Source organism: Numida meleagris, chromosome 1, assembly GCF_002078875.1.
Source record: "Numida meleagris isolate 19003 breed g44 Domestic line chromosome 1, NumMel1.0, whole genome shotgun sequence".
Classification (NCBI taxonomy): Eukaryota; Metazoa; Chordata; class Aves; order Galliformes; family Numididae; genus Numida; species Numida meleagris.
The window spans coordinates 46,341,404-46,355,935 of record NC_034409.1 but is presented as its reverse complement, the minus strand read 5'-3'; the positions used below and the strand labels follow the sequence as shown (position 1 = coordinate 46,355,935).

The window sequence follows — 14,532 nt, the reverse complement described above, 5'->3', positions numbered from 1 at the left end:
ATCCTAAACATGGCAGGATGTTGCAGCTCAGCTGGTTAAGAGATACCTTGTTGGACACCACTGATTTTCAAGTCTACAGAACCCAAGTGACTTGACTTCTCAGAAAGGTAAGACACTGTGCTTCCTACCAGGTCTGTGCTTCCTGGTTTCTGCTGAGTTCAAGACTCAGCAGACCTGGGAGCTATGAAAGTTTCTTCAGGGTGCTGTGGCCTCCCAGTACCACCAAAACCATTCCAAACATGCATGTCTGAGACCCTGGCCCTAGGTTAGGGTTACATAACATCACTCTTCCCAGTTAATCTTACCTGGATCCAGACTTCTTCCTTCATTCATAGGTCATTGGCCTTGTGTTTTTGATTTTTTTTCAAATATAACAATTTTACAGATTAAAAATGTACAGGAAACTGTCTTAATCCAAATAGATATAATTGAAATTATTTTTTTGCTTGATAAAGTTTATTTGAATAAAAGGGGTGGTAAGATGAGCAGTGAAACAATTTACTAGTAAATAGAAAAGTGATTTGTCTATTGCTTTGAAATAATCCATGCAAATTATTGTCTTCTTTCAGTAACTGCTCATTATCCCACAGTTCTCATTTTTGTAGACAACTTTTCCTTTAACTATAACATAGTCGATCAATGTTTGATGTCCCCCAAACTGGTATATCAAGTGCTCCCACCTAAAAAGACAACAAGATGCTTAAGAATATCCATACTTGCATAAAAGCAGATCACACACCTAGTATTTCTGGCAATTATAAAAAAAATTGCTTTAACCATGGGAAAGCGCTATGCCATGTTGATGATGATTCAGAATTCCATGTTTACATGTAGATCACTTGTTGCATGAATACCATGAAAGAATGTACAAGTAAAAAGTACAGTAGAATTCCTTCCATAAAATAAACAGGTATTATCTTTGAATAATTTGTAACTAGGCATGTGTTACTTGTAATATTAACCCTAAAAGTCTTAGGCCTTATCCTCCACTGAAATGATTAAGGAGAACGTAAGTGGATCTAAAACGTTAGCAGTGTCCCCTTTTACAGATGAACGTAATTCCTAAAGCACAAGGAATCCATTAACCTCTCCACTTCTCCAGAGGAAGAAATGACACAGTGAAAACCTAAGGCCCTTATGTTAACATTACAAACAACAGAGCAAGAACATACATACCTTGATGAATTTATAATAACGAGATCCCCCTGCTTGCCGATCTCTATGGAGCCATGCGTGTCTGATTTTCCCAGAGCATAAGCTGCATTAATGGTGGCAGCTGCTAGGGCTTCATTCATTGACATCTTCATGTTTACACAGGCCAGATGCATCACCATAGGCTAAGGGGAAAATTAATTAGAAAATGGGAGTTAGCAATACACAAATAAATTTGTTTATGTCTCAAATCCCAAAGCATTCTCCCACCACAAGCAACAAAAGGAGTTGTCCTGTGCAATGTAAATCTTGCCAATTCCAAAATGAGAAACGTGAAATCGGGAATTTGCAAGCTTGTTCTCTAAGCCTCTTAGTGCGTTTGAAAAATCAAACCCCTTCAAGTTTCAAGAATTTCTGGCAAATAGTACCAACCCACATAAACAGGCAGGACCAAATGTCTAAGCTGGGTGTGCAGCTCTCTTTGTGGATATGAAGAATGTTTTAGGCATGTAAGATCTCTACACAAGTTGTACTAGCAGAAAATTTTGTAATATCATGTTCTTGTAAGTATTAGGGATAGCTTACCATTGAAAAACAGTATGCGTTAGGATTAAAATCACTGCCAAGAGCAACAATAACTCCTTCATCTAACATTTTTCTAGCTTGAGGTTGCTTCAGTCTAGTGGGAAAAAGACACTTGTCAGTACCATTCACTTAGTTATTACATGATGAATTACAAAAGTAAAAGTCATCACTCAGTTTGGCTAAAGTCATGCATTCAGTTACATCAATCCATTTGGAGATGAAAGGCCAAATTCTCCTCTTGGCTACCAATCGCCCTACGGATAGCATAAATGGAAACTGTAATCCACTCTTTCTGCAGTAGCAGCACGTGACAGTAGCCACTATCAAGCACCAGGCTGCAGGCCACTGAAATGCTGGTATTTATCCAGGCCTCAGCCACTTCGGGATTTACAAGGTGAAAATCTTCATTTCTCAAAAAAGTAATTTTCTGGTCTGTATAGCTTCAAAGACAGGCTTGCAAACACGAGCAGCAGCATAACCACTGCATTAGTCTGTCTCGTCCCAGTTCTGTTGGTAATTCAGAACAGGAATTTGAGGCTGTGAATTTAATTTGTATATGTTAGAGGATTTCTCTCACTTAGCAATGTTAATGCAAACAATTGCTATGGTGAGCTGTTTCATAAAAGCCCATTCTCCCACTGGCATCTGTATAAATATCTCACTGGGGTGATGTAACTTCAAGGTAGCACAGGAATTCAGCCTCATCGGTCTGACCTCCAGCCGTTCACTTACATTATGAATGTGATGCCCCTGCCACTTGGCAGTTAGAAAGTACCTCGACCAACTGAGTAACCACCAAGTAGTGTTGTGGTTGATGCCCCGTCCCTGGAGACCTTCGAGGTGAGGCTGGATAAGGCGCTGGGCAACCTGATCTGGCTGTGGTGTCCCTGTTCATTGCAGGGGAGTTGAACTAGAGGGCCCTCAGAAGTCCCTTCCAACTCAGGATTCTATGATTCTGAGATTTAGCCATAGCTGCTGCAAAGCCAACAGCACCAGAAATCATCCCCAGATGCAAACCAGTGTAACAATAAAAATGAAAACACAGAGCATAAGCTGCTCCAAAAGAAGTTTTAAAAGCACTGCAGCTAACAGAATAGAACTAAAAACAAGAACTCAGTGGAGTGCTTGCATTTGATATACAACAATTCTCTCGCTATACAAGTCTCCTAGCAGATTTATGAGATTTTCCACACATTCCATACATGAGAGGACCCTCTGAGAGTTAACTGTGTTTAAAAAGATTTGTCTGAAAAGCAGTACCCCTTCTTGCATGTCCTCTGTATTCCTAGCTGTGTTCTACTGTCAGACTTCTACCAAGGAGTACTGCAAACAACTATTAGTGAAGGCCACAATAAGAGCATGTTTACCAAGCAGCCCCCCAGCTGCACTCCTTGGATAAAGAAAACCAGCCCAGTTCTCATCTTAAATGAAGGCCTGATTACTGCCAGACTATCGTGGGGGTTAAATTCCACTGTTGACTGAACTACTCAAAATCTCCTGTGAGATTTCTCAGATGTAGGGTGTTGCTTCATTTTTAAGGATGTGTACCAGACCTAAGAAATGAGGCGCCTTGTTCAGCTCTTTGGGTGGTGGTCTTCACTGATCCATCCTGCTCATTAATGGATAGATACAAGCTTACACTTAGGCATTACCAGATCCTGGAACCAGGAACTTGGGTTTTATTTTGTTGTTACAAGTTTTCCTCCAATCTTGTGGCCTTACCTTAGCATGTAGGCAGTGGTTGGCAAAAGGACAGCTGCACACTTAGCTCTTGCCATTGCTGTGATACCGTCATCGCTGATTTCTTCTAGGTGGCTGATAGCCTGGGCTCCTAGTTCAGCTCCAAGCTGAGAGAACAGTTAACTCATTGTTAATGTCAGTAACTGTCAGTACTGTTAGTGTCATACTCACTGTTAAGAGTTAATTCAGTAAAATAATGTTGTCATCAAGTGACTGGAGTAGACGATTCATTATTAATGTAAAATTTACTAAAATATATATCATAAAGAATGCCTGAAAGTACCAGTGAAATACAGGCAGGATACTTTCTAATTTGCTGCATGAAAAGCTAATCACAGTGAGGTATTAAGTACAGACTGGAAGTACGCCATCAGTGGCATTTCTAATGGATGAACTTGCAAACTATGGGACTGCTGTGGATAAAATCATTACTAACACAAACCCTGCCCACAAAGTAAGCAGAAGAAACAGGTTGACAAAACTGACACTGGTTGCTGAACAAATAATGTGTCTGCTTCTTTCTGTAGTGAAGAAGCAAAAAGGCTTTTTATAATAAAAAAAAGATTTTAAAAAGATTTTAAAATCTTTTTTAAAAAAGATTTTGTATTAAAATACAGATGAGAATAACTTTCCCACAGGAAAGAAGAAATCTTTGAATGATGGTAAAAACATTGAAGCAGACAGACTTTCTTCAACAAAATAGTCTTGAGCCTACTCTTAACTAAACCAGCCCTTTGAGTGTGCTTACTGCATATCTTGCTACAGCTAAACATACACTGAAAGAAAAAGCATTTTCCAAGTTGCATCTAAACCGTGCTTTTGCCATCCTTGGGTTCACGTATATCTTACCTGGCTCCCCATCCATATCACATGTGGAAGATAAGCAAAGTCAATGTTTGATTAGGCAGTGCATGTTAGGCACAGAGGTCAGTGCTTTCCTCCATGCCCTTAATGCCAAAACTGCACAACGGCTGCACTTTCCTACTGCCTATGAACGATCAACTTCACAAAGTCTCAGAAAAAAAAAACCCTTGGCTGTGAAAATTGCAATTCACTCAAAGATTCAAGCCTCACAAAAGCAAAGCAAAACAAAAAAAATGACCTCACTGTACGTTAAGAAAGAAGTACCTCGGCAGATTTCATCGGATGGAGTTCATCACCATGGAAGTTAATCTGTAACCCTGTATCTTTTCCAGCTTGAAGAATTCTCCTGGTAGAATCCAGATCAAAGACTCCCTTCTCACAGAATACATCTATATTGTTAACATGTATTTCACCACGTAGTTTGAGTTCTTTCAGTTTAGGGAGATGGTTATTGATAATGTCATCTGTGGCCTCAGTAGCAGTTTTCCCCCTAATGGAAAGAAAATGTTACAGAGCCATAAGAATAACAACTTTGAAGCTTGGCAAACATTCAAACCATACAGGCAACTACTGAATTATTTAGAAAATTATGCAAATACAAATCACACAACCTTCAAATTAAAAAATAAAAGCACTGTAACTTACGTGCATCCAAACATGACTTACTTTCCATTTAAAGAATATTAAGACAATATTACAATTTATTTTTGTAAGGCTAGTTTCTTTGGATACTAACCAAGACATGGGATGTTTAAGAACCAATACTTCTGCTCTCATATTCAAATATTCTGATCTACTTATATTGTATCCTAAAATACAACTATTTAAAATATGTAAATGATTATTTAAATGTTTTAAATGATATTCATGCAATATCTTTATGCAAATATAAAAGCTCAAAGGGGATACGTAGCACAAATCATTATTTTAAATTTACCTCTCCTCCTTTGATGATATCATTCAGAGTGATGGATAGATAACCATTTCTAAATCAGAGAGGGCTCCTGAGATTAGATCTGCCAATGTCAGAATCATTTATGAACCCCCTATTACACAAGGATAACCCAGGAGAGATGAGTAAATGCCTCCGTAAGAATGAACAATCCCAAAATTTAAGTTAGTATTCTGCAATTTTAATATCTAAGTGACATACTGCAGCTAAATGTCTGTGACATCTCAATCCTCATTTCAGGCACCATAAATTGTGATGAGCTTTTTATGTGGGTGAGTTTGGAGTTTTACAGTGGCAGTAAATCCAATAAGTCACATTCTGTTCTGATTTATGAACAAGGTTGTGCAGTTACAAAGCAGAGTAAAACCTGGCGTGCTGCCCTTCTTTTGTTCACCTCTTACTGAAACAGTTCGGGTTGCTTGGGCTCATGTCAACCCTTCTCCCTTTTCTAGTTTAGGCTCAGCAGTCTTTGGAGTAATCTGGATGTAAAGACTTGGACGAGAGCCAAGATGAAACAGAGAGAAATGTTAAGTCTTGACCTCACATTCTGGGGAACACAATGCCCAAGAACTGAAAACTGCCGCTGTGCCAATGTAAGAGACTGAAAATTCCATCCAGAAGATGAAAAAGAGCCCAGTGAAGTTTTGCCAGTCAAAAAAAATATATCTTATTAGAATGAGATATCCCCAAAATCATGAATTTGATTCAAAATGATGACTAGAGAGATGGCAGATGAGTTATTTCTTTGCCCCCTGCTTTGAGCATTTAGGCTCATTCCCTGAACAACCAGAGATACCAGAAGTTCTAAGGCTGGAAACATCTCTTTACCAGTGCGTGCAGATATGGAGAAACAAAAATTGCTCTGAGCTGAGCAGCCGTATTTTCCTCTGGGATGGCTCAGACTGAAGTAGCCTGCACTACTTAGCACATACTTCATTAAGCATTGTCTATTACTGATGCACTGCATCGTAGTCTCACAGGATGATTTTGTTCATAGGGACATCTGTAGCTCATCTGACCCAATCCCTGATGTAAAACAGGGTCAATTTGAATCACATACCAATGGGCCTTCTAGAAGCAGAAAATTAGATTGCATTACCATATACCATACAGGAATCATGAACAGATACACAGAGCAAGTTCTCAACATTTACTCAAATTTCCAGGAAGGAAAAAAATGATTAGCACTGGAGGTAGGCTTCTTTTAAGGCTTAAGACTCCACATATTGATGCTTTACAAAACATACCACATATAAGAACTCTGAAGAGTTGACACTTTTATCAAATAAATGAACTTTCTAGCGATGCTTCTGCTATAAGAAGCCAAATTTGCCAAACAGTAAATTACGAACAAGAATCTAGCAAGCAAATGGCTGAGTACAAGAACTTACAAAGCTCCTTGCCAGCAGCCCCACAAGGGACTAAGCAGGATTTTCCATGAGCGAGCATAACTTTGTTGTTTTGTTTCACATTAAATAGAATGATTTTAAATTCACTCAGTGTTAGCAAATTGGTGCTAACAAACATGCATGACTATGCACGGATTATTAGACTTTATATCAAGTCAAGAACTGCCATTAAGTACCTATAGCAAAAGGGAGCATTACTTTTTAAGACCTACATAAATCAAGAAGATTGAAGTAAAAACAGTCAGATCGACCTTAATCTTTTGCTTGTGTGATTTATGCACAACTACAGAGCAGTTTTATGGACTATAATAATGAAAGAAAACTGATATGAACTTAAGTGATGCGGAAGATATCTGTTTAACTCTTAGAATCCACAAACTCATAATCTTATTTGTATCTGAATCCTCTAAAGGAGCTCTTCCCAGCCCCAAACCTGTGGGTAACATACTCCCTTGAGATCCTCCACTGCTATCGCGGCTGGAGGAAATCAAGAATTGAAAACTTAAGCTCACCAAAACATGATGCTTCCCTCAGCACGTAACTCACCCAAACATTCATGAGCCAGCAGAGGGCCTGTGCTCTGAACTTTCAGGTCTCAGATCAGGGAAGAGCTCCAAAAATTCCTCCTGACCAGAATAAAAACCTGAGGCAGAATCTAAGTTAAGTTTGATGGGTCACAGAAAATCCAAGTAAAATATTCTGGACATAAGCATGTGAAGGAAAAAAGAGGATTTAAGAAGGCCCGAACAGGGTAACACAGATGTAGAGCTGTGAACATACGTTGTTATATTTCAGGAGGGTTGGTCAGAAGTTGTTTTTCTGAAAATAATAGCCAAATTTCAATGCAAATCAGTAACAAAAGCAAGAAAAAACAAGTTGTATTACTTTGGCACAGAATGAGCTCCACAGTAGGTTGAAGAAATGCCAATATCCATGGACTGCCTAGCGCGTTCAATCACTCTCAGCATTTTGAGTTCTGTTTCTAAGTTCAAGCCATATCCACTCTTGCACTCAACCAAAGTAGATCCCGCCCTGCGCATGCGTTCAAGTCGGTGTTTGAAAGTATTGAACAGCTCTTCCTCTGTGGCCTTGTGGGTGTGTTCCACGGTGAAATGTATTCCTCCTCCAGCCTGGTGGATTTCCATATAGGAAGCACCTGCCAGCTTGGGAAAAAAGGGAACAAAAAACACCCACCACATACATAAAATTAGTCATTAAGTGTGAGTTTTCTAACTCGGGGATTTTGGAAAGTGCCCTGAGGTCTCTTTGCAGTGACAGACAAAAAGAGGAAAAACAAATACCCATTAATTTGTCCTCCCTTCACTTTTCTCCCTCCCTTCCACCTAAGCAAAGAAATGATGTAAAAAGCTGCACAAAAAGAATTCTTTTGAAGAAAGAATTTACTTCCCCCTGAGCCTAAGGGGAAAACCTATGTATAGCTTAGAGATTCTTTTATGTGGAAAAACAAGAAAGAAAAAAAAAAAACCAAGATGAAGACCGTAACAGAAATTGGCACTCCTGGATGGCCTCAGTCAAGGCACGAACACACTCAGGCTGGCTGCAAAAGCTGCAGTCACACTGCCCTCACAGCCTATAGCCCTCAGACATCACTCCTCCTCCCTTTGTTGGATTATCTGACAGAAAGTAGACCATTTTCTACAGAAGAAATACAGATATCACTGGAAAAAAAAGAAAGTGTTATGCATTAAAGAAAAAAAAGGGGGGGGAAGGAAAAACTCAGCTCTGTGATTGCATGCTGTTACCTTCATCGCAAACTCATGCACCCTATCACCAGCCCACACGGGATGTGTATGCGCATCCACCAAGCCTAAAGGAAACACAGTACATGTACGCTCATGTCACTGTGTGACAGAACTGCAGGAGCATGCAAACAAGTTAAACACAGCAGAAGCTCCCTACAGAGCCCCCCAAGCTTGCAGCCCTCCTGTATGACACCATTAAGACAAAACACACCCACCTGGCAATACGCACTTCCCACTGCAGTCAATTTTACTTTCAAACGTTGCTCCTGCAAAGCGGCTGCGGATAGCGGCTGCAGGGCCCACTGCTTTTATGTAACCATCTCTGCAAACAGGAGACAGTGCTCAGAGGTCTGAGCCTGATTCCAGTTAAGCTTTGAGACGCTGGCAGAGCTCGAGGCACCAGCTCTCCAGCCCAGGGCAGGGACTGAAGAACCGCACCGGTGCACCTCCAAACCCTGATGTAAGCCCCAACACCGACCCAGGGACGCTCTGCCTCCCCCCAGCCCTCCTCACAGCACTCACAGCCCCACTACCAGGCTGGCATCGTGCAGCACGGCCAGCCCCGCCATGCTCTCCCGCAGCAGGTACTGCTCGCCGCGGCTGCACACCAGCACCAGCTGCCGGGCATTCTCCAGCAGCAGCCGGTACTCGCCCGCCATGGCCGCAGGCAGCGCAACGTCCCCGACGGCACGAATGGTCGCCAGAGAAGAGGGCAGCCCACTGCTCGGCTCAAAGTCCCCCGGGGCGGGGCAGGTCCTGACCTCCCCCCGTCCCGCCAGGGCTGCCCTGGAGGTGGGCAGCAAAATGCTCTCCTGCCAACGGAATGGAGTTTCTGAACTGGGTGTGTTTGCGGGTGTGCCTGGCCTGGGCACATCCCAGCCCCACGGGAACATAACGCCCCACGTTGCTCCAGGTACCCAGGCAGACATTCCTTTATTGGGGCAGATACTGATTCATCCAACTCCATGGCCAAAAGGTTTGTTAGATTCTGCTGCCCCCTGCAGAGTTAGGGATGGGCGAGCTGGGGAGCAAACATGGATTTTCAGTTTTCTTCTAGACACTCTTCTAGAGTGTCCAGCGGAGGGCTACAAAGGTGGTGAAGGGTCTGGAGAACAAGGCGTATGAGGAGTGGCTGAGGTCCCTCGATTTGCTCAGCCCGGAGCAGAGGAGCTGAGGGGAGGCCTCATGGCGGCTGCAGCTCCTCACAGGGAGCGGAGGGGCAGCGCTGAGCTCTGCTCTCTGTGACAGCGACAGGGTCCGAGGGAACGGCATGGAGCTGTGTCAGGGGAGGGGCAGGTCAGGTGGAAAATGTTCTTCACCAGAGGGCGGTGGCCATGGAACAGCCTGCCCAGGGCAGTGCGTGTGGCTCCAAGCTACCGGAGTTCAAGGAGCATTTGGACAACAGTCTCAGACTTAACATCTGATTTTTGGGTGGTCCTATGTGGAGCCAGAAGTTGGACTTGATGGTCCTTGTGGGTCCCTTCCAACTCAGGACATTCTGTGATTCTATATTTCTCCCTCCAAATATAGTGAGCATAGGGCTCCAGTAATCCCCAGCTAGCAAGCGAAATTTATTTCTAACCAGATAGCCCCTCAAATGCCTTTGTGGCAGTAGTCTTCAGACATCCTTTCTTTTAGAAAAGGGATCGATGTATAATGTTTGTAACACTAAAGTGCATATACATATTCCCATATAGCAGAAACAGATGGGTATGTTGGCTCAAATGCTGCACCACAAAGTAACGTGTGTCTTCTTTCAGAGCATTCTCTCTCACCAGGCATGCAAAAGATGAACAAGAGGTGGAAGGTGGTGCTGTACTGCTTCCAGGAGTTCCTGGTGCTTATTTTGGCTTTCCCCAACAGCATCACAGTGTGTATGAAAACAGAAATTAAAGAGCAGTAACAGCGCGAGCTGGCGTGTCAAGCATGCTGCACAGCACACTGTGGTGGAGCTTGGCACTGCAGTTCAGTCCTGCCCAGCATATACTAGAGCTTCCCAGTTATTCTGAAAAGCTAACACAGGTGTTATCATAGTGATGGCACCATCTGCTGATGAAATGCTAAGATTATATTTAACCCTGCTCACTCCTGCCCCACTTCCTCCACAAGCAGAGGAGCAGCTCGCAGTAAGGGAAGCAGTTGGTTGCTAAGTTCCAACTTTCTTCTCCCTTAATACTTACACTGCTGACCTTATCAATGAGAACACAGAAAAGGCCCCATTCTGTACGTGTTAAACTGTGCACGCTGTATCATAAACCAGGTATTGTTTTGCCTCTCATTTCTGCTACTGAAAATGTTATAGAACACATTTGCTCTACTTGTTTTGAGGTGTCCTAAGTCCAGCTCCAATTTTAAAGTACCGATCTATTTTTTTGCTAGTACGGGCTTTAGCTTAATCAGCTCTTTTCCTAACGGGAACATAAGAGATTTCTTCAGCACAATCAGGCCTTTTTCACTTCAAAACCTTGAGAATGATGGCAGGTATCATTTCCACTTCTTAGAAAACTAAGGCGCAATTGCATTGGCTTGCCCACAGTTCAGTGAGCCACACTGATATGGGAGCAGGTCCTGTTTACACATTCTGTGCCAGGGAGTTTTACCTCCACAGCTGGGTCACTGCCTGCTTTTGCTCTATTTTCTCCACCTGTAGAATGGGGAGTATACATCTGTATTTGACAATAGATGTATGACAAGCAGTCATTAATGAGAAAGGACAAAGTTACACACAAATCCATGAAGTATAGCCATCTGTGTTCTGGTTTGCAGAATGCCACTCCAGCCTACAGCTGCAGTGGATTCTTCACAGGAGGAGGGTGACTAGCATCAGCAAAGCAATGGCTTTCATCAGGAGATGCTGATAGGTAAGGAACAGGTTTAGTTAATGTCAACAGTTGCTCTTAACATTTGAAAAAGTTATTGTGCTCCTGCCAAAACTTTTAGTGTTCTGGATGCCTGATAACAGAGTGGCTTGTTGTTAGTTTGGGTGGCTTTTTTGTTTGTTTTTTTCATAGTATGACAGACTGAGAACAGGCATTCCCATTTTGCAGGGTGTCTTAACTCTACGAATACCACTGAAATTCATGAACCTTTATAGCTGCAGTTTTTTGTATGGACATGAGCTATGAAGTCTATGCAAGTTTCTCCTGCCTTTATAATGATTCTACTATTCCTGCAGTGCCCTCAGTCTACTCCTAGACTCTTCTGCTATCACTGTAAGCTGAGTCACATGCTCAAGACACAAAGTTCTTTACCTTCTACTGTAGGCCAGCCTGTACCACAGCAGCACTATGTGACACCAGAGTTCTGTCACAGATTTACACTGAGCTGACACAAGAACAAGCCACCTATTTTGTTTTAGAGTCCACAACTTGGAAGATTTAATTCATTCTTGGAACCATTTAAATTCCAGTATTTTTCCCTTGAAAGAAGTGGCCTTCACTGATACCAGTGATAATTACACGTTTTAGCTGTGTGGTGGTGGTGGTTTTTTTTTGTTTCGTACTTTGTTTTCACTCTAAGATTTTCAGTATAAAGTTGAAATAATTACCTATTCTTCCAGCGTTTTTTTCTGGACATCAATAAAACATCAGAGACCTTTTTAAGGGTGAACTTCCCCATATTAAAATACAAGAACAAAAATAAACACCTGATTACAAAGCTGTGGAAAAGAAAAAAAAAAAAAGAAAAAAGTTTATTTCCAGATATACAAAACATCATTCTCTCATTTCTCCATCTTCTTCCTCTTCTTCCACACCTCTGATGTACAAAACATTATTGCACCTGTAAATAGAATCAAGAGTTCCCTTAGTTGAAATGTTTTAGTTTTCCCCACAAATACAATGCTTTAAGCATTTTCCTACTTGACTGCAACCTGGCAACAGCCAAGATCTACACAAAAAATGGCTGCTGTTGACATTGTTCAGCTTCCCACAAAGATTCACTGCAAATACAAGACAAGTTTATGAAAGTAATAGGCAGTTAACAGAGATCTACAAGAAAATTTTGCACGTGGATTAACAGTTATGGTCAAGTGTTATTTCTAAACAACCACAATGTTTTCAGCAGCTGCAACACTAACATATATATCCTAAAATACTCTACTACTGCCAAGGAAATTTACAGACCTACAAGAAGCTGGAGAACCAAAGCGTTTAGTTACTTGAGAAAAGGATAACAAATACTTCTTTAAATACTTTTCTCTTTGAAATTCTGTCTTTCCACCCTCGGAAGGGATTGCCTCTTAAAAGTTACAGCCCATAGTCTTCACACAGGAGTTACAGTGACATTTAGTGCTTCAGAATTGACAAGCACAGCCCCCTAGATCTACAGGCTTTAACAGAAGCAGTAGTACAAGACTTAAAGGGCCCTGTTCCCCTGCTCAGGCACCACGATTACCTTATCAAAACTTCCCCCAGGTGTCCAGACAGCGCACCATCAATATACTCTTCAGTGTTTGCAAGCTTGGAACGAAAACCAGCACAAAGATTACACCAACAGAAGCCTGACCAAGCGCACCGCGGCTTTGACCCACAGCAGCCCAGAAGCACCCCACGTTCCCTCCACCAGCAAGCAAGGCTCAAGTCCCTCCCTCCCTCTAGCCGACCCTCACCTGCATGTTCATGTAGCCGTCGACGGAGACGAGGTAGCCCTTGTACTCCATCCCCCACTTCAGCTTCACCATCACCGGTTTCCCCGTCAGCCCGTTGAGGAAGGGCTTGGGGTTGAGGGGCAGGCTCTGCGGGGAAAGCGCGGGTCAGCACCGCCCGCCCACCCCCCCCAACCGTTAACAACGGCCACCCCCGCGCCGCGCACCGCCCCCTGCCCGCGCCGCCCCCGCGCCGCCCTCACCATGGCGACGGGGCGCGCGGCGGTAGCCCGAAAAATGCAGGCCCACGCGGGAACGCCTCGTGCGCGCCGCGGGCTGCGAGAGAATGGATGGCAGCGCAGCGCCGGCTTCCACTTCCGGGGCGCCGCTCCGACCTCTGACCTCTCGCCCCGCCGCGCTGCCTTTTCGATTGGCTACGGCGCAACGGCGCGCGAAGGGAAAAGCGAGGTCGTCCATTGGCTCGGCGGGGTTGTGGGCTCTCTCTCATTGGTTGGACTAGCCGCCCTCCGCCCTTCTCCAGCCAATAGCCTTTCTGCGAGCCGCTCCACAGTCTCACGGCGGCGTCAGCGCTTTGCTGCTGTCGGTGGCGGCCGGGCGGTTACAGAGCAGCTATGTGCCACCGCTCTGCTCGCCTCGGCCTCTGTCCCTCACTCCCTCTCTCTCCGCCTGGGGCTCTATGAAGGCCCCGGAGCTCTGCAGGCCCTAGCGGGCGGGGATTGTGCCGTGTCCAGCCGGCAGAGACCTTGCACCGTGACAGGAGTGCCTCGCCAGCTTGCTCTGTCGGCTGAGGAGAAACGTGGGGGAGGGCTGTGTAGGGAGGGCGAAGGAGTGTATCTTTATCTGCATTAGCAGGGTGTCGGTTATTTTCTACCTTCAGACTTCGCAGCTTTGGGGACTGCTTTCAGCCTGGCCAGCGCTTGCTATTTCTTTCCCGACAAACGGATTTCCACGAGGTGGCAGTGCTTCCCTGCGCCGTGATTGTGCCGTAAGCGGGCAGCTTGCTGCAGGACTTCGTCGCACAGTGCGATAAGGTCTCCCCTGAGCCTCCTGCGGACGGAGCAATCTCGGTGCCCTCAGCCACTCCTCGTAAGACCCTTCACAGCTCCGCTGCCCTTTTCTGGACACGCTCCAGGGCCTCAATGTCTTGTACTGAGGGGCCCTAAACTGAGCATAGCGCTCGAGGTGCAGCTTCACCTGTGTAGAGAAGAGGGGGATGATCATCTCTGTGCTCCTGGTTACTACACTATTTCTGATACAAGCCAGGATGCCGCTGGCCTTCTTGGCCACCTGGGCACCCTGCTGGTTCGTGTTCAGCCAGCCATCAGCTAACAGTCCCCAGAGCCTTTTCAGCTTTGCAGCTTTCCAGCCACTGCCCCAAGCCTGGAGCATGGGTTTGTGGATGGAGTTGTGACCAAAGTGCAGGACCTGGCATTTGGTTGTGTTGAACCTCACACAATTGGC

At 44.1% G+C, this 14,532-nt stretch overlaps 2 protein-coding genes across 2 annotated transcripts; both read right to left on the bottom strand.

Annotated features, from left to right (window-relative positions):
- On the bottom strand, positions 449–9,594 carry AMDHD1 (amidohydrolase domain containing 1). Its single transcript, XM_021391764.1, has 9 exons — positions 8,988–9,594; positions 8,681–8,787; positions 8,466–8,530; positions 7,588–7,865; positions 4,606–4,831; positions 3,460–3,584; positions 1,738–1,831; positions 1,177–1,337; positions 449–680 (listed from the first exon to the last, which is right to left on the bottom strand). The coding sequence occupies exons 1-9, from the start codon at positions 9,392–9,394 to the stop codon at positions 566–568; spliced, it is 1,578 nt and encodes a 525-aa protein (XP_021247439.1). The 5' UTR covers positions 9,395–9,594; the 3' UTR covers positions 449–565.
- SNRPF (small nuclear ribonucleoprotein polypeptide F) lies at positions 12,125–13,471 on the bottom strand. Its single transcript, XM_021391644.1, has 4 exons — positions 13,314–13,471; positions 13,075–13,200; positions 12,861–12,925; positions 12,125–12,245 (listed from the first exon to the last, which is right to left on the bottom strand). Exons 1-4 carry the CDS (start codon positions 13,314–13,316, stop codon positions 12,179–12,181), a joined length of 261 nt encoding a protein of 86 aa, XP_021247319.1. The 5' UTR covers positions 13,317–13,471; the 3' UTR covers positions 12,125–12,178.

What these genes read in the sequence shown, in the direction of transcription:
- AMDHD1 (XM_021391764.1), bottom strand. Translation starts at nt 9,394, where the DNA reads ATGTCTGCCTGGGTACCTGGAGCAACGTGGGGCGTTATGTTCCCGTGG. An exon ending in TGCATGAGTTTGCGATGAAG is followed by an intron (nt 7,866 to 8,465) that starts GTAACAGCATGC and finishes TTTTTTCCCAAG; the next exon opens with CTGGCAGGTGCTTCCTATAT. An exon ending in ACGCATACTGTTTTTCAATG is followed by an intron (nt 1,338 to 1,737) that starts GTAAGCTATCCC and finishes TTTTCCCCTTAG; the next exon opens with CCTATGGTGATGCATCTGGC.
- SNRPF (XM_021391644.1), bottom strand. An exon ending in ACGGCTACATGAACATGCAG is followed by an intron (nt 12,926 to 13,074) that starts GTGAGGGTCGGC and finishes TTTCGTTCCAAG; the next exon opens with CTTGCAAACACTGAAGAGTA. An exon ending in CTGGGGGAAGTTTTGATAAG is followed by an intron (nt 12,246 to 12,860) that starts GTAATCGTGGTG and finishes TTCTATTTACAG; the next exon opens with GTGCAATAATGTTTTGTACA.